Below are 21,459 nucleotides of genomic sequence, written 5' to 3'. Positions count from 1 at the left end.
AGCCATAGATAATTACTGCGTACAAAGTGTAATACGCAGACAAATAAGCCCCCGGTCTTGCCGATTCCAATCCTCAGCCCGCTAGAGACTGTTGCTCCTATTAAAGTATCTACTAACATCATTAGGGGCATAGTCTGTAACAAATAACCATCAATTGCGGGAGAATAATTTGCCTCCTGCCTGCTGTCCAGATGTTGTTATCCTAGCAGGAGTACCTTGGGTCTCAAATCTTTCTTATGAATCTCCTACTGAGCTCCACAATAAAGTATGCCGCTGGTTGGTTAAAAACTCAAACTTTAGTGTGCAGGATTAAAACAACCTCATAATGACTCAGCGTGTCGCATGGGTGGGCCCTTCTCATCAGAGAATTCTTGGAGACTGTATCACTGTGAATTTCAGATACCCATTGATTGGAGAGAGAATTCTGTCCTGGGACTTGCTGCCTTTTGGTATAAATAGTGGCATTTGTGCTCTCCCACTTGTTTTTTTCTACATACCATGTCCTCCTGAGTCACAACCTGAACGGCCCAGGTGTCCTCCATTTCATCCTTTTATTGATAATTGTAACATTGGGTGCTCTAATTGTTTCGCTCCCCTGGCAAATCTGGATGAACAGGACTGATCATATAGATCCGCAGTATGGGATTTCCTGCCCCAGCGTTAGTAAACCATCTCTGGGATTAATAAGAACAGTCGCACTGCAAAACAATATTGAAGCCATTCTTGTATCTGATATTCTGACCAATGCAAATTTTTCTCAGATTCAGATTTTGGGGGGCAATTATTGTAAACAGCCCATTGATACTAAAGAAATGACTGCTTTGTATAAGAATAATGGTGGTTCTGCCCGTGACCTGGGGTTTACGGTTAATGATATTAGCACCCAACATAAGGTCATCTGGGACAATATCTATGAACCATCCTTTGGGTACAACGGAATGGTTGCCATTGAAGTGAGTATTAATGAAATTGGCCCTGCCGAGGATGTAGTGGTCAATGACATTTTTCTCATTCCAAGTACTAACCCTATACCTTCAGCAGTAGATCTACAGGGAGATGATTTAAGTGTGGCTAATAGTTTTGCTTTGGTTAGTTGGAATGAGGGTGGGCTCAGAAGTAGGATCTTTTATCTGGATAGGCATGCTTTTATAAATCAATATGATCCCACTATGTTCCAAGAGATCTGGGCCCAAGAACTGCAATAGTCTCTCATGTTATTCTTGCCCTGTTATTGCCTCGACCCATGGGAGAGCTAAAGGAGGTCTTGCCATTTGGGTAAAGCTTAATTTATGTCTTTAAATATCTATTATAAATATGGGTAGCCCAGATTCTCAGGCCCTGCTAATTAAAGATATTAGAAGCTTTTTAAGTTTTTATTTGGTTAATTTTTGCAATGAGGATTTTTCAATGTCCTACCAGAGTGTATTTTGTGAATTATTTGATTTTATTGCAACATTAAAGCCACAGGGAATAGAAAATGTGTCTATGCCAAGGATTCAAATTTGCAGAGATTGCAATGCAAAAATGGGAAGCGATATCGAGGGTGTAGACCTGTGTCGTACGGGTGCTTATACTATTTTGTGTGAAACCAGGGGGCTGGCACTGAGGGATCTAGTTGCCCGAATGGATTTAGAATATGTGATCAGTTATTTTCAGGGGAGCAACAGAACTAAACCAACATATAGAGAAAAGGGGCATGAATCACATATTTATTATGTATTTGCATCAAAATACCTCTTTCAGTAGTGTAGGCGGGGCACTAGAATTGAAACGCAGTGGAGCGATTATAACGCCCTTCTTATTGAAGGAGTTTTTCCTATATCTAGGGATAAAAGACCATTATCGGACAATGGTATAAATAAACATTCTAATGATGGCTTGAGATTAGTCTGGCGTATGAAAGATTCCTTGGCGTCCTTAGTAGATCTATTGAAGACAAATCTTTCGCTTTTTCTGGATTGTCTATATGTCGGATCTAGGGCCGAGTTAGCCCATCGTTATTATCAACTATGCATTATAATTAAGAATGCTTAACTGAAACCCCCTGCACCCGTGTATGAAAATGCCCGGTGGTTTGATGGGAAATGTTCCACCACCAATCGTCACCTGAGAAACGTATTAGCTGATTCCCATAGGAATATGGTGGCGATTCAGGAGACTAGGAAGTCTTATAGATCTACTATCAAAAAACAGGAAATGCCTATTTTTTCTTAAAGATTGGGAGAGCCTTGAAAGACAGCCACACACCATGGAAGCTTAACTGTGACCTAATGAGCCATCCTGGGAGAATGGGAGGAAGGAGCTGGACCCAGCCTCACTTACACCTGAATAGGCTGTATCCTGTACCCACAAAAAGGGCTGCAAACCTCCCTGTAATGAGTATTGAGCAAGGGAAGGACCTCTGTGCACTTCAAATTTCTTTTTGGGAAGTCTCTCCCACTTCAGAGGTCAAACTGGTTATATGTACTGGACCTCTGAGATCACCATTTCAGTACACTCCTGGACCTGTAAAGAGTGTTGTGAAGAAGACTGTTGTGCTGCTGAAAGCACTGCCACTCTGCTGGACTGCTGTTTTGCTAAAATCCTGCCTTTGCTGTGCTGACCTGCTGCCCTATTGCCTGAGTGAGGGGATTAGACCTGCATCACTTGAACCCAGAGTGACTTCAAGGGGTAGCTGGCTTCCAACCAACCAGGTTTTACACCTAGACTCTGCTATCTGTGAGTCTGCTGTGCAAACTGGCACCATTCATCAGAACCTACGTGTCGTCGTAGCTGTACCACGCATCCTCGACACTGGCCTTTGCATTACAAGCCCCGTTGACAGGATCCTCGAAGTCGACACATCAGGACCTCACACTGCAGCCTCGTAGCATCTCAGAACTTACATTCTGACTCTGCTACACGATGCATTTTCTACTCGGATCCACGCAACGCTGTGCAACCAGAATTTGAAGTACTGTGCTTCAGCGGGCCTACTGGGTAACTGTAGCCAGCCTGCGCTCCATCGTGGTTGGCTTGGATGTTTGACTTTGTCTCTGTCTGGCGTGACAAGATATCCCTAAATAGCGGTTTGTGCTTTTTGGCACTATTTGTCACTTAAAGTTCAATATCTCAAATTTTACTAATTGGATTATTGTTTTTTTGGTCTTGTCTTATTTGTTAAATAAAGCTCTATTTTCTTAACCTTTGTGTGGTGTTTTCGCTGTTTCACTGTTTGAAGTTATGCACAAATACTTTGCACATTGCCTCTAAAGTTAAGCCGGACTGTTCTGTGCAAAGCTACCAGTGGGTGAGCACAGGTTAAATTAGGGTTTGCTTGTGCCTTACCCTTACTAGGACTGTGTTCACTCTTTGACAAAGGCTCCTACCCCAGTCCACTAGGAACCCAATTTCTAACAACTATTCATTGGCTCCCTACGATGTTTAGTTTAACAGCTTTAAAAATAGTTTTCTTTAATCTGTAACAAGGTTGAAGGCTATATAATAGTTATGTACAGAGATGATGCAGCCAATAGTAAAATCACCATAGCATAATTGTCTCCTTTGTAGGGCAGATTATACATTAACATAAAACACAACATTTGTGGCACACTGACAACTTTGTCTGCATTAGTCAGAGAGATTACTTACCTTTTTTTCTGTCGGAAGTTGCAGGATGTCAATAGAGACTCTACGTAATAATGAGACACCTTTGGTTGGTTCAGAGATGCTAATAAATGAAAACGTGTCACAAATTAAATTCATACTTCTTTTTGTATATATTAAGTCTGGCATTTCTGTTCTTTACATTTATCATGTACTGCACCAAAGATTGAACCGCTAGATAATTAAATATAGAAACAAAAACATTTTTAATGGGTTGGAGAAGAATGATTAGAAAGCCAGCATTATTAGTGCAAACTAATTCAGATAATTAAATAGGAAATTACTCATAGTGGTCATTATGTGACAAGATGTCTACAACATAACTAGGTTTAAAGAGGGGACTGTGATAAACTAGCATCATTAATGTGAAAGGAAAATTAGAATCCCCTGAAGAAGTGCAGGGTGATTCTTTAATACTACATGGTGTCATTTCATGAAACAGCTACTAAAAATAAACAATAATAAACAATTACTGTTTAGCATTCGTATTAGCAAACATTGTTCACCTTGTCATAAAATCTGACTAACAAAAACATCAATATATTGGACTGTTCACTGGAGCTGCTCGCTCACTCACCATTCTGCGTCAGTTGTTCAACAGAGGTGGATTCTTGAGGTTGAAGTTCTGTGGTCATGTTTATTCCAGCTGCCTGTTCTGTATGGTTACAAGGGCATGGCCATTTTAATATAAAGGAGTCTATCTGCTTAGGAGCTCAGTTTATTGAGTTATTTGCAAGGGACATCTTCATGTTAAGAAAACATATCAGCGTGATACTATTGTCGGCTAGCCACAACTTATTTGCTTTGGAATTGATTTATGTAGTGCGTTATATTATACACACAACTTCACACATTACTGGTGTTGCTTTATCTAAGAATCTACCTGAGCATTTTGCGGCATTACTTAGGAGGTTGACCTCCTGTATTTGCTGTTGAACTAAGAATCTAGTATAAGCTCATTTGTACAATTAAACATTTTTAAAGACTGTAAACAATCTGGCAAAGTGGAATTTGTGATCATGTGTGGCAGTCTCCTAGCAATGAATCGGACCCATGCTAACTGGATAAACTTAAGGAATATACAAGTGCATGACTGTCTTGAGTTTTTACAGGTTTGGTTTGGTTACATCTACAGTCTGGATTCTGGGGCAATTAGTGACAATTTTACAAAGGTTACTTCTGATGCACCAGGCTTTAAATATGGTGCATTTCACTTGTATAGCTAAGACAAATTTGATATATTTTGGTCTCCAGTGCTAACTAAGTATAGAGGGCAGATCATGTAGTTATGGTGCTGGGATCTCCCATCTAAAGCCCATAGAGCGCATCCATACTGACAATTAAAGTCAGTCCTATATGGGGGGTCACTGAGAGAATGTTCAGTGCTTACCCTTGTGTAGGGTCCCATCTGACAGCCATGCCACAGACCTACAGGCCAAGCTAGAAGAGGAGAATATTTATTACTAGAGGTGATCAAGATGGCCTTCAGGACATAGAGAAGGTCATTGTGAGCACAATAGAAACAGGGCAAACAAGGGACAGTCCAGTTTTTAACTACAGGGAGATGTAGAAACAAGGACCAGGCTGCTATATTTCCATTAGAACCTAGATCCTGAACAAAACACCTAGATAAGACACCAAAGCGCCTTGAGCACAGCACGTTATCCACTTACACCACTAGAAGGGCTTAAGATTCATCATCCCAACACATAAACATTGTCTTAGGTAAACTGGACTGGTGAAAGACTCAAACGCTCTTTGCAGAGCACTCCACATGGATAAATAACCCCTGACACAAAAAAGACACAGTATGTTAGCAGACTATACGATCCAACATTCCCCAACGCTGTCAAATCTACCTTCTATGAAACTCTCATCTTATAAACAAATTCAGCAACTGTTGACTGACATCACTCTCCCTTCCACCCCACATCCCTTGGAAAGGATGAAAGACCATCATGGTAACCCTCCATCGTAAACCTGTTCTGTCGACAGAAGTGCAAAGTGCCAGAAGGGCAGGACATTAGCAAATACTGAGCCATTCATAACATGTGTAACTGTTAATGCCATCGTTTATTTTCTTAGAAATGCCCAGCAGATATAAAGCTGTTACCTTAAAATGCAACATTTCCTGTGTCATTTTGGAGTTATAATAAATATTGTAAAATCTAAAATTAACGCATTATGAATTGATTGTGATTAACATATAATACATAACCTTGCAATAATCCAGGAACTCCACTAACATCCTCTTTGGTATCCTTCTTTTGTGCTGCATTTTTAATTTTTGATAGAGCTGAACAGATGAATTCATCCTGTGTACATATACGGTGTAAAGATTAAGGAACTAGTTAGGCACAAAACTAAAAAATACAAAAAACAAACCAGCATTTATATGACAGTAGAATGAAAGTAAAAAAGCAAAAAAATGAAAACTAAATACTACTATAGTTAAAAAACGTTTTCATAATAACCCACGTCCCAACCATTTTATCTTGGATAGAAGACATTTATGAACATTGTAATTTTTGGGTAAAAGTGTAACTTCACACCATTAGAGGTGATTCCCAGGATTTAGGTTCTTTACTCACATATCTAAGGCATGACAACATATGTTCAATATACAGCCCAAATGTTCCAAAATGGTTGCTAAGAACTTGAATATGTATAAACAACAATTACCATTAAGCTAAAACTGGATATAGGTTAAAAAGGAGAGAAGCAATTAACACGTACGGCAAGCACACTAACATATAGATAGGTTGAATTACCAATTCACAGTGTTTGCTTTTTTTGGAATGCTTCACTGATTGTGCATGAGATCTTTTGCACGCCATTTGAGTGACCTAATAAGAAAACAAATGTAGACATAAATTATTCTTTTTTTATTAGTATGGTGAGTTATAAAGCTCTCCTAGACAAAATAAACTAAACATAACATGGACATCCTATGCAAAATTTGGAATCACGTTAGCCATTCAGCCAATAGTCACAAAAATGTTTGCATTCACCAACTGAACACAATCACCAAATCCAATGAACAAACTAGGTGTAGACAATTACACAGCACTTGAGACAGCAATTCCAGTGTTTACCATTGGTGCTGCCACTATCTATTACTTGGAGCGATTCACCAAGGGAAAAAAATAGCCACATCTAAAAGACTTGCATTCAGGGGCAGCAATAACTAACAACAGGAACATGTGCAGCCCTAGAGGCAACAGTAAATCAACATAGAGGTGTGCCTCGGCTTGGCGAGAGCAATCACCAGCAATGGCAGTATATACTGAACCGGGGACAGCTGACACTAGCAACAGTAGTCAATGTTGCCTTGGGGACAGCTGTAACCTAATACAGCGGGTTACACTGCCTGGAGGGAAGTAGTGAACTAACATGGTCGGTTTGCACCACCCCGGAGGCAGCAGCCACCAGCAATTGTATTATATGCTGCATTAGACCTGGCATCCTTGCCTTTTTTTTCCCCAAACCATTTTGCTGTCAGACCTCCTGTTTTTGCTGGCCTTAGGACTCAGCACACTTTACCACAGCGACCCATGACTAAAGTGGTTGGCTCTCCGCTTGAAACATGGTAACATTGGCATATCCACAACTGTGATATTTAATTTACTTATAAGTCCCTAGTAAAGTGCACTACATGTGCCCCAGGCCTGGAAATTAAATCCTACTGGTGGGAATGCAGCACTGATTGTGACACCCACTTAGGTAGCGCTTTAAACATATGTTAGTTCTGCAATTGCAGAGCCTGTGTGTGCTATTTTGAACTGCCATTTCAACCTGGCAAAATAAACCTTTCGCCAGGCCCAAACCTTCCTTTTTAATAAATGTAAGTCCTCCCTAAGGTAGGTCCTGCATAGCCCAAAGGGCAGAGTGCTGTGTATTTAAAATTGTGGACATGTACTTTTATGCTTTTCATGTCCTGGTAATAAAAAACTCTCAATGTTTCACTACTGCAAGGCTTACCTCTCCCATAGGAAAACATTGGAATGACCTTATACAAGTGTTATTTCCAAATAGTATGGTGAGGGGTCTGTCAGATTGTATTGAGTTTATTCACTGTTTGATTAATTAAAATCCTTACAGTAATGGAAAATAAAACATTGTTAAAACAATTCCCCGCTACCAAACCCCCCTCCCCCTCAATGTCTTTATCCATTTGAAAAGCCTTTGGCCCTCTACTCGTTAGTGCAAATTCGCAGCGCTGCTTGTGGTTGTGTGATAAAGAAGACAAATAAAACTAAACTTTAAATTCTGGTTTGATGAGTTAGCCTTCAAATAAGAAGAATGGACCAACTTATTGCCTAACAGGGATCACCCTGCAGCCCTCAACGTGCTATAAAATGTTACGTGCCAGCAATGAAAAATTGTCATTTCTCTATCTGCCCTTAACTCCTTTGTGTAAATTCCCGGAGTTGCATAAGGTTGCATGTTAAATAAACAAACTGGAATTAAAACTTTATATTCTGATTTGAGGGGTTGGCCTTTATGTCAGAGGAAGGGTTGACCTCCATGGTGCCTGGCGGGGACCAGCCTGCCGCCAGCAACGTGCTATTAAAGTATGGCATGCCAGCAGTGAGAAGTGGCAATTAGACTGTCTCAGAGTTAGCATTGCCTTGTAGCGTCTCTTTTATGGCGACCCTGACTGTGTGCATTCATTTACCCGGTCTTGCTAGGTTTCTTGTTGATGTTTCAGTAAAGCACAGGGCCAAAGCCTCTCTGTAAGTCCTTACCCCTTGAAAAAGTATTATCAGGCGAAGCAGTCGCTGAAACTCTTTGTTGAGTTTGGAGCAGCAGCACAGGAGGTGCAGGCAGGATTCTTTGTAAAAGGAACCTAGCCTACACTCAGTGTTTTCCCCCTTACGTGCCCATGCTGGGTTGAAGGCGGTGATGGTGAGCCTCATGGAGAGAATTTTCCTACGGACTTGTGGCGTTAATGCCTCATGAAAACAGAGTTGAGCTTTGCCCGGTATGTATGATTTATCCAATGGCTCTGTGATCAAGCTAGGGCGAAGGACTTGAATGTCTTGAGCAAATGAGGTTTCCAGAACCTGCTTGTTCACTGCTTTCTTCCAGATGAGAAGAGGAATTTCAGGTAGGTGTAAACTTGCCACCTCAATCCTCAGTGTGGTTATGGCCTGGCCATGGCTGGCGTGCCAGGCTGAACCTGCCTCCTCAAAAACGGACGTGTACTGGTGTCTTAGTGATTTTGCTGGTGCCCTCAGGATCCTGAGGTATAGCTTTATCAGGTCCCCCTGGCATGTCAAGTCAGGCCTCTACAGGCCTAGCTCCAGTCTCAGCCTTGATCTCCTTGCTGCCCACAGGATAAACAGCACAGTTTTGTATGCTTTGGCTTGGATTGGATTTAAAGACTTGTCTAGCGCTCTGGGAAAAGCCAGATGACTGTAACTGATGGCAGGTAGCAATTTTGCTTTAAAAACAGTCAGTATCGGCTCGGTTGATGGACTTAGCAGATGGTGGCTCAGTAGTCTCATTAAATAAATGTCGTTGTCGGCCTTAAAGTTTAGATGTTTTCGATGAATGTTTGAGTTGACCCTTTCAGAGAGCCAAACCCCAAAATAATTGTAGGCTGTTACTGTGGCAATTTGCAGATCAGCCAGGAGTCAGTGGGCTTGCCTTTTGTGTTGATGTTTAGTACCAACAGCCTCGCAATGCCCAGCCTTCGTGATACTAGGCTGATGCCTTGCATAGCGCCCCCCAGGTCTGCGGTATAAAGGTTTAACAGGAGGGGGCAAACACACAGTCCTGTTTGAGCCCGTTATTTGTAAGAATTTTAGAGGTCACTGTGTTGGCACTTGTTTTGACCCAAACCCAGGTGTCTTCATATAGTGATATTATAGCTTTTAGTAGTTTGGGTGAGATTCCCCAACTGCTTAGTTTCCACCATAGCCTTCTGTGATCCACTTTTTCATAAGCTGTGCTGTAATCGATGAAGCAGCAGAACAATGGGAGGCTCTTTTTCTTCACCGCCTGGGTTGATAAATGGGCTAACATCATGATGTTGTCCGAAGTTGAAGAAAGGGGCCTGAAGCCTCATTCATAGAAGGGTATAATGCCTTTTTCTTGAGCCCAGGACTTCAGATCCTCCAAGAGAAGTTGAGCTAACGGGAAAAGATAACTGGTTCATGTTTGGTGTCTTTGGAATCCTAATTTAAACTGCTAAGTTATGGTGAACTAAAATTTTAAATTACAATTCTGAAAATACCACTTGTAGTAAGGTACATTTTTTGCCTTAGCCATTTGGTGCCTTCGGCCTGTCTCTGGTTCACATGACAGAGTTTGGGTGACGGTTGGACTTTGTGTCTTTCTCCTAGACAGCCACATACAATGGGAGCTTGGTTGTGACAGGACGGCTCATTACTGGCAGGATGAGAGGGAGAAGCTGGACGCAGCCACACTTACACTTCAATAGGCTATGTCCGGCCTCCACAAAAAAAGGGCTGCATACCCCCTGTAGTAAGTCTGATGCTAGGGTCAGGAAGGCAGGGCATCTGTGCACTTCAAAGACATGCCTCTAGAAACTTCTCCCCACTTCAAAGGCATAGCTGTCTACAAAAGAATGACCTCTGACACTGCCACTTCTGTACACTTATGGACCTGTGGTTACTCTGCCAGGAAGAACTGCTGTGCTGCTGAAAGGACTGCCACAGGAGCTGCTGATCAGTTGTGCAGAGCTGCTGCCTGCAGCCCTTTTGCGTGGTGCGGAAGAACTGGACCTGCAAGTTCATCTTGAACCCAGGACCCCAGAGCGACTCCAAGGGCTGTTCTGCTGGTCTAGTTTTCTGAGCCTTAGGGACATAAAAGGCTTCCTATCAGCTTCTGGACCCGTCTGCAACAAGTTCCTGACACCCAGGTTGTGCCTATCACATCCAGGACCCTTGGTGTGGCTCTCGAGCTCTTGAAATCCGGAATCGTGCTGCACGTGCTGAAAATCAGCATGAGTCACCACCTGCCCATCTCTTCGCACAGCAGGCATTGATCGCCGCAGAGGAGCGCCAACTCCAAGCTCCAGCCCGCCCATCCGTGACGCCCGGCCTTCTCTTCACGCCATGCCAACCAATGCCAGTGACGCTCTCCTTGCGATCCTCTCCAACTCAAACTGGACTCCTGGCACAAAACTCGAGAAGGTAAACATTTAGCACAACTAATCTGGGATTGTATACATCCCACGCTCCACTACGGCCGGCCTGTACTTTTGACTTTGACTCTGCGCAGCATGACCAGATTTCCCTGGTTGGCATTTTATGCTTTAAGGTGCTATTTTGCAGTTTTTTTTTTTTAAATTCATAACACCATGTGTACCGATTGGATTTTTGTCTTTTTGGTCTAGTTTTACATTCTGCTCTTTTTTTCTAACCTAGTGTGGGATATTTTGTGAGGTGGTTTCACTGCTTTTCTGTTTGACATGTTGCAGAAAATACTTTACACATTGCCTCTGAGTTAATCCTGACTGCTCTGTGCCAAGCTACCAGGGGGTTGAAAACAGGTTAATCTGGAGTTTGCTTGTGACTTACCTGGACTAAGATTCTGGCTGCTGCTTGACCAAGGCTCACACTCCAGTGAACCAGTAACTAATTTTCTGACACTGCCCCTCTAGCAATGGAAGTCAATAACCTGGGGGCAGCTGTAATATGACACTAAAGTCTGTGCTGCCCTGGGGAAAGCAGTAAACTAAATGCTGGTTTGCTGTGCCTTAGGGACAGCAGCCACCTGCAATAGCTGTATAGGCTCCCTGAGGGCAGCTAGCAATGCAGTCAATACTGCCTAGGAAGTAGCTGTAAACTGACATAGTGGTTTGCACAGCCCTGGGGCAGCAGCCACCAGCAATGATGGCATATGCTGCCCTGAGGGCATTTAGCATTAGCAATGTTTCTTTTTTTTTTTTTACAGAGTTTTATATAGCGCGAACTTGACCCGAATCGGGTATCAGAGCGCTTTACATAGCACCAGTTGCATTATATGAGGTCACATTCATTTTTGTTAGACACGGGGAGATTAAGTGATTTGCCCAGAATCACAGGATGTTCAACGTCATTGCCGAGACTGCAACCCAGTTACCCAGATTAGAGGTTGGCCGCCCTAGCCGTTAGGCCAGCTCCTCTCCCCACAATCCAGTCAATACTGCCTGGGGCAGCTATGACTTAACATGGTGTTTTTTCTCTGCTCTGCTGGCAGCAGCCAACCATCAATAGTGGTATATACTGCCCTGAAGGCAGCTAGCACTAGCAATGCAGTCAATACTACCCTGGAGGTAAAAAAAACACTCCTTAGCACACGTCTATCAATTATTGAGGTGACTTAGTTATGTAATACATTCAGTCAGTACAAACATAAATAATTGACAAGAAATAGTTCTTCTTTCTTCTATATCATTTGATTTAATATATGCAAGTCTTCTCAAGTTGTCCTCTACAGCCACAGCCAACACGTGTTTCGTCGCAAACGGGAGGTCGTCCCGCGACTTTCTCAAGGCTGTATGATTGTAAAAACACAAAACCAATATCTGTTTAGGGAATCTAACAATATTCATAATTCAATATATTATGCTAAGCGAGTCGGTCAATAGTACCTCATGCGAGTTTATCCCACCACTCGCATGAGGTACTATTGACCGACCGTTTTTACAATCATACAGCCTTGAGAAAGTCGCGGGACGACCTCCCATTTGCGACGAAACACGTGTTGGCTGTGGCTGTAGAGGACAACTTGAGAAGACTTGCATATATTAAATCAAATGATATAGAAGAAAGAAGAACTATTTCTTGTCAATTATTTATGTTTGTACTGACTGAATGTATTACATAACTAATTCACCTCAATAATTGATAGACGTGTGCTAAGGAGTGCTTTTTGTTCTTAAAAACTTAGGTTTGTCTTGGGGAGTTAGGTGGCTCTCCCCACCTTTTAGCACCGTCAAATAATAGGTCATAGCTTAATATTTTGTGTGAATATTCTATGTGGCGCCTAGATACCTAAACACAATACCACTGTTCGGAGAACTTTACTACCCTGGAGGTAGTTGTTAACTAACACGGTGCATAGCAGCCGCCAGCAATGGCAGAGAGTGTTTGACAAACATGGTGTGCATTCCCAAGTCAAAAAGGAAGATCATCCTGGAGTCATTCTGAAGTCATCCGAACCAACCCTAAAGTAAGCCTATTGGGCAAAATATTTAAATGAGATGACTCCTCGAGTCATCAGAGAAACTACTCCAGGATTAGCTCCTGATTACTTCAGTGGAAAACATGTGATAATCTAGTACTACTGCAGGATGGTCCCATGGTGATTTCAGGATTAGGCTGGATTACTCCAGGATTACTTCCGGATAACTTCAGTGGAAAACATGTGACGATCATGTACTACTCCAGGTTGATCCCACGATGATTTCAGGATTCGGCTGGATTACTCCAGGTTGATCCTATGAGTATTTCAGGATGGGGCAGTATTGGTTAAAATAAACAAGCAGTGGCAAAGCAAAAAGGTCTGGCCTTTGCAAGAGCTATTGGCTTTGCCAAAATGTTTAGCCATATTGTACGCCAGCGTGTCTGTTGTTCAGCATGGCTAAATGTTAGTGGTATAAAGGAGAGTGGCATGTTGAAAAGTGGAATGTGATGAAGTGGCGTAGAATATAGCTGCAGAGTGTCATGGAGTGGTGTAGAACGGAATGGCATTGAGTGTGTTGCATAGAGTGGTGTAGAGCAGAGTCGATTGCTGTGGAGTGGCATAAAGTGGAGTAGTGTAGGAGAGTGGATTGGCAGAGTGAAGTATAGTGTTGAAGAGCTGAGCATAAGAGTGGAGTGGTATAGAGTGGAGTGAAGTGGAGTACAACGGAGTAGTGTGTCATAGAATAGAATGGAGTAAAGTGGCATAGAAGGAGTTTTGCAGAGTGTTGTTGAGCAGACTAGGGTGGCACAGCGTGGAGTAGAGTGTTGTAGAGTAGAGTGGAGTAGAGTTTAATAGAGTAGAGCATCACAGAGTGGAGTATCATAGCGTATACTGTCATAGTGTGAAGTAGCATAAAGGGAAGTGGTGTAAAGTTCAGTGGTACAGAGTAGATTGATGTGGAGTGCACTGGGTTTGAGTAAAGTGGTGTAGAGTGCATTGGTGCACAGTAGAGAGATGTAGAGTGCAGAGTAGATTGCAGTGGCGTAAAGCAGACTGTTTCAGAGTAGAGTGGAGTGGTGCAGGGTAGATTTCAGAGGTGTAGAGCAGAGTAGGGTAGAGTGCAGTGGCATAGATTGCAGTGGTGCAGAATAGATTAGAGTGACATGGAGGGATGCATAGTGTAGTGGTGCTGAGTGCAGTACAGTTGAGCGGTGCAGAGTAGCGTGCGGTGGTATCGAGTGCAGTGGTGCAGAGTGCAGTGACAAAGCGCAGGGGTGTAGAGTGGTGTATCGTGCAGTGGCTGAGTTCAGTCATGCAGAGTAGCATGGCATTGAGTTCAGTGGAGGAGAGTGCAGTCAACTGCAAGATATGGCACTTAAAAGAAGTATATAAATGTATACTTGGGTGATAAACATTAAGGGGCCGATTCCGATCCGGGTCGGAAAGCACTCCGACCGAGTCGGATCCGGAGTGTTTTCCAACCGAGCTGGACCCCTACAGTCCGACCGAGCAAGTACGATGCGCACGTACGCTGTCGGACTCGGTTCGGTCAGACTTCCATAGAAGACAATGGGAGCCAGTCGTACGACGCGTACATGGGCTCCCATTGACTGAATGGGTACGTCTCGAACAAGTGCACCCCCTACAGTGGGTACGCGTCGGTGCCACCCGCACCGTACATGCCTGTGTTGGGGAGACCCATACGTCTCCCCCTGTGTCCGAGTCGTAGGACTGCGGGCGTCAGGGGGTGTGATGCAGACCCCCAAAGTCCGACTCCGGGAGCTTTTGAGAGCCGGACACTGCGGCTCGCACAGGCTGTCCGACGCGTGCATCGTACTGGCTCGGTTGTAAATCGCATCCATTGCACGCCACGGTTAGCTTCCGACCGGGACGTACAGAGCGGTTCGGACCCGGAAACGACTCGGTCGGTGAATTTCATGTAGCTCACATCATACTTGCTCGCTCGTACAGCTGTACGAGTCGGCCGGAAAACACGCGTACGGCTCGTAGTTTTTCCGGCCGAACCCGATTCGGTGCACGTCCGACCGAGATCGGAATCGGCCCCTAAATGTATGAAATCACCATATGGTACCCTAACTTCACAGCATAAACATTTGCAATTAGAATGGCACCCTCAAGACTAATAGGACTCCCTGCCACCAAATGTGATTTCAATACAAAGCAAGGAGCCTACCTGACTCATTGCTCTATTTTAAGTCTGGCATTAGCCAAGACCAGGGTTCTCCAAAGTTGGTCCTAGAAGGCAAGATCCATGCTATTTTTCTTTTTGCATATCACCATTTAGATACATGTAGTGATCTTAAAAATCTGGCTTTGTTCCAGCCCTCCAGGAGCGACTTTGGAGAACCCGGAACAAGACCTTTAGAATGTATTAAAATTATATATATACACATTGTGAGCAAGGCGGTCCGCTGCCGAAATGTGTCAAGGCTTTCATTTGTGAAAATAAATTACAGTGCCAGACCTCCACGGTGTCAGAGCCTGCCATTTGGATTGTATGAACAGGATTGGACAGACAGACAGACACACACACACACACACTTTCAGCCAACCCTTTTCATCAATTGATCTATTATTGTGTCATTCGCATTTTCTTCCATCTACTGCACCATACAGCTTGGGACAGGACAGTGGCCCATCCCACTACAGCCATTGGCTAACTTTACTGCAAGTGGTGGCATTCTTCCCCATCACAAGAATTTAATCAACAAGGTAGTGCCCTTAAGAGTCAGTGACAGTGTAGAAAGCTTTACCTGTTAGGTGATGAAAAAGAGGAAATAGGTAGGAGCTAAGCTTCAGATGTGTGTTAGAAAAAGAGGGAGTTAGAGCTATTGGCGTTGTAAATGTTTCTTACCTACGGCAGGGTTCTCTGCCATGAATAATACGTTTTACCTTATTAGTTAACTGTCTCAGGGCAAAAATATGAAAACGTCACGAGGAAAGGAAGAATAGGCAGAGAGAAAATATGAAAACGTCACCAGGAAAGGAAGAATAGGCAGAGAGAATGATGACGTTTTCATATTTTTCCCCCGAGCAAATTAAATAATAAGGTAAAATACATCAGATGAAAGATGAATGGCTGTGGAATGGGGATGTTAAAGGTGGATGAATGCGCTTTACATGCTTTGTGGGAGTTTTATGTGGGGAGTCATATTTTGCCAAAAGCTTGGAAAGTCCCTTTGAAAAGAATCCTCGGAAGCCGTCTGCTTCGTGTCATGAGCCAGCCTAGCACTAGGTTTTAATAGGCAACTAAAACAGCTCATCGCACATTTTCTGCATAAGTATCTCAAGCATAACTTGGTTTGCAGCTATTAAGTGATTTGCCCAAAATCAAAGGATGTGGATCCGATGGTAGGACTTGATCCTGGGACCCCAGTTTCAAAGTCAGCAGTTGTGACCGTAAGACCATACAGATGACGGTACGGAGATACAAAATCCCACATTCACTCTCTACCACACATGCTTTTTGTTAATAGAGCATGTAATTTATCTGAGCATGAAGTGCCGATGTTGCGAGACGAGATCAGACAAACTGCCTCAATTGAAGTCCCACATTTAATGCCCTGCAGCATCCCAAAAGCCCACAAATGATGGTATCCTATTCCAATATCTCCAGAAAGACCCCACACTGCGTAAAGTTCCTTGATAGGCAGAATCCTACCTCCAGCTCTCTCACATAACGCACTACATTACAGCGCTGCACGTTAAAGTAAGGCGGCACTTGCAGATTACCCAAATGTGGAGGAGTGGCGGGAACTCACACCCTCCTTACTTCCCACGTCTCACTCGCACCCCCAACCCCACCCTAAAAATAGCACCAAAACGCAGCAATGCTTTCTGTTTTCCTCTGGGCCTGATCCATCTACACTCAATCCGGTGCAGAAACAAGTTACTCTTCTCTCTCGCCCAAAGTACAACTCGACTAAGGCTTCCACTTCCATTTTAACCAGGGACGGCTGGGGCATGGTAGCCGAAATCCTACCAAAACTAGCCCAAAGTAGCCCATAGTGCTACTTCAAGGCTGGAGGGTCTGGGACAATTAATGCAGCCAGGAACTCCCACCTGACCTCTGAAATTGAACAGCCTGTGTCCACATAGGGTCAGTGTGCAAAGGCTCCGGAGTAGTATGTTAAAATGTTAAAAAACTTTACTCTATCAGTTCATTTTAATTAAAGCGTATTTATTTGCAAATAGGGAAATCTGTACTTAAAATGTCAATCAAGTATTATATCATGCAGACCAGGTATGTAGAATAATACAAATATGAGGACTAAACGGCACACAAAGCAAGATGTTCAATACCTTCCAAAAAATAATAGGGGTGTAGGAAACGCTGTGAAATCTACTCAAAGCACGTTGTTCCAACCTCAATGGTGAAATAAGAAGAGAGATAGAAGACCCTGTTAAAGTTTTTCGAACAAAAGAGAGGAATGATTATACCTGCTCGCACTTCCTAATAGCGTAATCGTTTTGGACCATAGTATTGACCTAAATAACCTGACCTTCCCCGCAGGTACTCTCAGGCTAACAACATGCTATACACTACAACTAAAGGGCAATTTGCATGCTTGCTCCATGCTTTTACTTATGGTAGCGCTTCTCCCTGCCCCAAGCACCAACACTACCCCTTCCTTCGGTTCTTGTTCAAATTAATTGCTGCACTTCCCGGTTGGGATAGCTCATCTTGCAGATGGATTCCCAGATCCTCTACCAATAAATAAAAATGCATCCTCTGAAGAGGTCACACCCACCAGCTGAGAGATCCACTCTGGAGTCGAGTGAGCTTTTACATTCCCCAGAAATTGAGGTGATGACCATTGGGAAAGAAGTGCGTGAAAGCCACATGAAAAAAAATAACACATACCATAAGGTGGCTGAAAAACGAAAATGACATACCATACACAGGGTTGTGGAATTTAATAAAATATCTACTTGTCCATGGGGCAGGTTGCTTCATAAATCTACTTTTCCTGTAACAAAATCCACTTGTCCCTTTTGTGCCATGTAATGCGGCGACAAATTACGGCAGCAATCTCATTATATAGGAGTTCTGATATAGACTCTCTAATTATGCCAGGGCTCGTACCATAGTAGGGTTGAATACTAGCAATTCCCCATGTTGCTACGTTTCTGCAGGTCTACATACGGGGGCTGAAGGTAGTGGTAAGCAATAGTTCAAGGGTTGGAATTCCCTTTTGAGTCTGTGCAAACCTACTAACTTGCGTGTTTTAAGGGTTTGCACCAACTCTTTTCTAATCTTTTCCTGTACTGAAAAAGGTTGGAAATGTACTCCTGACGTAAAACTTCTTCCAGGGTTGGGAAAAAGTGGTTGGAGGAAAAGTGAACTTAAAACATTCAGAATTTTACACAAGCAAATCTGCACATGCACATTTGCTCATGCTAAAATGCAGTTCACACATTTTCTAGGACTACAATTTCTTGGCCTACTTCTGTAAATTATTGTGAATTCACAGAAACTGTATATATGCACTTAATGCAAGGATAGATACCATGGATGTACTTTTGAGACTTTCTTTAATAATTGGGCCTCTAGTTAGGCCTGTCGTCAACCGTGACCTTTTGTGTTTAATAAAATTCTGTCTCTCTCTCTCGGTCTATCAGCTAGCCTCACTGTAAGTGACAGTATTCTGCTCTTTTACAATGAGCATATTGGCACTCAAAGTAATTTAATTCAGTGCCCTGAACTGCTGTGGCAATGTGTGCTTTTTGAGACCAAAAACAATTTTTGCTTTTGCCAATGCTTGTTAGAATGGTGAGGGCCCAGCACAGGGGTGTGGAATTTTCCAAATATTTTAGTTGTCCAAGGGACAAAATGCCACTGAGATCTACATGTCCTGTAAAATCCACTTGTCCCACCTACCCCCGTTCCACATCAAACCTAAGGGCTCCGGCTGACAGAGAAACATTTACAACAGCGTTGGAAGGAGATAGGAACTGATAAAGCTGAAATATGCCAGGGGCTCACTTCACATCTGGCAACACTGGTACTAAAGAAAACTCCTTGAGTATGTATGTGCACCTTGTGAAAGAGAAAAATGCACTGCAGCTACTCAAAGTGACTTTAACCAGAGGATTATAAGTAATGATGCTGACCCACTTCCCCATTGCTGTATGCTGTAGTGGGTGGAAGCAAAATGGGAATGACACTACAACAGACCAATGGGTGAATAGGTGGCGGAAAGCCGCATTAAGTAATATTATACATATTATTTTAGTAAAATCAAAAGGTCTTGGCTAAAGCCAGACCTAAAAGTGATGACGCAATCACATGTCACACCACTTACACATGCATGCTTGATGATCATGTATATTATTAGTACATTGAGGTAGCTACTGTGTTCTATGGAAAACAACGTTCACTTTTCGAAATAAATATATTTTTCACCCACGTTCAGATCTGGGTCTGAAGTCCTGCCATGGCGTTTTGGGTCTGAGCAAACAATGAGAATGGTGCAATTTACGCATCGTGCCTCTGTTCCAGACTGACAGGACCCTCCTCAAGACATAATCATCATAGTGAGTCCCGCAAATGTAATGCCACCTTTGCGCCTCCCTCTAGGGTACCTAAGTTCTTACCCATTATCTAGTAATGCCAGTGTCCTTTTACAATTTTTTGCAAGCCTGGCAGTTCAAGAATGATAAATTGCAGTGCTGACGCTGAGGCGCCGCCGCAGCTTAAAAAAATGTGCACAATGGGCCAAATTAAGCTTGAAAAATAGAGGCACTGGCCAATTGAGTATTTTCTTGCACAAATGGGAAAAATATCGCCCATTTGTGAGGGAACTTGCCTAATCTGGCTTCTCTGTCACACGTCTGGTGTGAAAGGGAGTTTTGAATCTGCTCTTCCCACCAATGCAAAGGTGCGCAGTAGGCACTGCTCCAATAGCAGCGATGAGGTCGATGGGAGCCCGCGCTTCCTACAGCCACAAGGGTGTATCTCAGTACACACAGTCCGTCGCAGCAGTTCTATTCTATTCAGAGCGATCTGCTCGAAAAAATAACATTTTGGACACTCTAGCAATGCTTTAAAAAATATTTTAATCACTGTTAAGAAGATTACTTACAAGAGGCGTGATTTACAGAGACACTCACACTGTCCACGATTCTCAGAAGCTCCACAGAAACAAAGGCCCTGAAAATGGACATTACCAGATATTAAAGGATTTAAAAAATGAAAGCATTCCAACCCTCTTAAAAGACCATGCACAGGATGGGAAAGTTAAAACCTCTCCCCTTCCAGTAACATCTGATAGCGACTTTGACACTTCACAAATAAGTGCTTTCCCACCTCATTGAGAACACCCCTCACTCAGCTGCATCCGCCGTGCGGTAACCACGCCGCCAATACATCGCGGCAACCTTCACATCGGCATTTCTCACTCCGTGCCCCGTTGCAACGCGAGTGCATTGCGGCTCATTGGCAAGTATGATACATCGCCAACGTTAACATAGGACGTCGTAACATCGGACGTCATAACATCGCGTCCCTGCCCCCCTGCGCCCCCTCCCCTTAACCCTGACGGCAATTCTTTTATTTCTATTCCCCTTTTTTTCCATTTTTTTTGGCTGTGTATTTATTCCCACAAAATACGTACATTTCAAACCATACGTAATGTACTAATTTACCGTCACCCTTGGCTGTGTATTTATTCCCACAAAATACGTACATTTCAAACCATACGTAATGTACTAATTTACCGTCACCCTTGGCTGTGTATTTATTCCCACAAAATACGTACATTTCAAACCATACGTAAAGGAACTAATTTACCATCACCCTTGTAAAAACTTATGGGTGGGATATAAAAGGTGTCAGCCAGCGTGCCTCCTGCCATTTCCCCCTCACTTTTGCAGCTGGCCAGACATGAGCCCTACGTTCCTTGCGAATCGGTAAGCTGTATCAAAAAAGAAACAGCAAAGTTGGGAGCTTCCTTTAATAATAAGAATCGTTCTTTCGCCAAATGTACCCTCTTTGCAACATTAATCAATTTTGTAATGCATATTTGTCGGTGTGTTTACGCAGTTCTGGGCTGAAAGTTAATAGCTCACTATTCTATATTAGGACTTTAAGTTATAAATTGCAAGTCACCAACGGATGTCTCTTTTGAAAGCATTAATCTGCAGATCTGTTTCCATCCTATGCACTCTGTAATCGACTTCGTACATGTTCTTTGCAGCAGGCATATTAACCCTCTGCACTAACTTCACCGAGGTCACAACCTCAACTATACAAAACATGGATCTCTTTCCAGGATGGTAATTCATCACACGAGTTTTCTACACATTTCTGTGAGGCCTGGTAATTGCCGGCGGAAAGAAACGCTGCAGCAGGTGCTCCGAAAGCTTTTAGTGCTGGCTGTGCTGTGTGCGACAATGTTTTTTTGCCCATAAGCCAAAGGAGTGAAAGTGTAGGAGTCACATGTCACCCATACTGGTAGGCAGTAGTTTAAGAGTGCTTGGTGTGGAGAAGCACAAACGCAGAGTCGAAAAAGAAACAGCAAAGTTGGGAGCTTCCTTTAACAATAAGAATTGTTTTTTCGCCAAATGTACCCTCTATGCAACATTAATCAATTTTGTAATGTATATTTGTCGGTGTGTTTATGCAGTTCTGGGCTGAAAGTTAATAGTTCA

General features: G+C 43.1%; 1 protein-coding gene across 4 annotated transcripts in view; it reads right to left on the bottom strand.

Annotated features, from left to right (window-relative positions):
- LOC146813210 (transcription factor AP-2-beta-like) overlaps nt 1-21,459 on the bottom strand; it is a 51,498-nt gene that overhangs the window by 13,553 nt on the left and 16,486 nt on the right. For 3 of the 4 annotated variants that reach the window (XM_085620089.1, XM_085620088.1, XM_085620091.1), the window contains exons 2-5: nt 6,417-6,491; nt 5,864-5,960; nt 4,223-4,300; nt 3,631-3,709 (exon numbers count right to left, since the gene is read on the bottom strand). In XM_085620089.1, coding sequence (XP_085476215.1) covers nt 3,631-3,709; nt 4,223-4,300; nt 5,864-5,960; nt 6,417-6,482 — 320 coding nt within the window. In that variant the 5' untranslated portion in view covers nt 6,483-6,491. Of the gene's footprint in view, nt 1-3,630; nt 3,710-4,222; nt 4,301-5,863; nt 5,961-6,416; nt 6,492-19,892; nt 19,961-21,459 lie in introns of all 4 variants that reach the window. The other variant, XM_085620090.1, reaches the window with a different exon arrangement.

The sequence above is a fragment of the Triturus cristatus genome, chromosome 7 (genome assembly GCF_964204655.1).
Source record: "Triturus cristatus chromosome 7, aTriCri1.1, whole genome shotgun sequence".
NCBI lineage: Eukaryota > Metazoa > Chordata > Amphibia > Caudata > Salamandridae > Triturus > Triturus cristatus.
The sequence above is the reverse complement of the archived record's forward strand: the minus strand, read 5'-3'. Positions and strand labels throughout refer to the sequence as shown.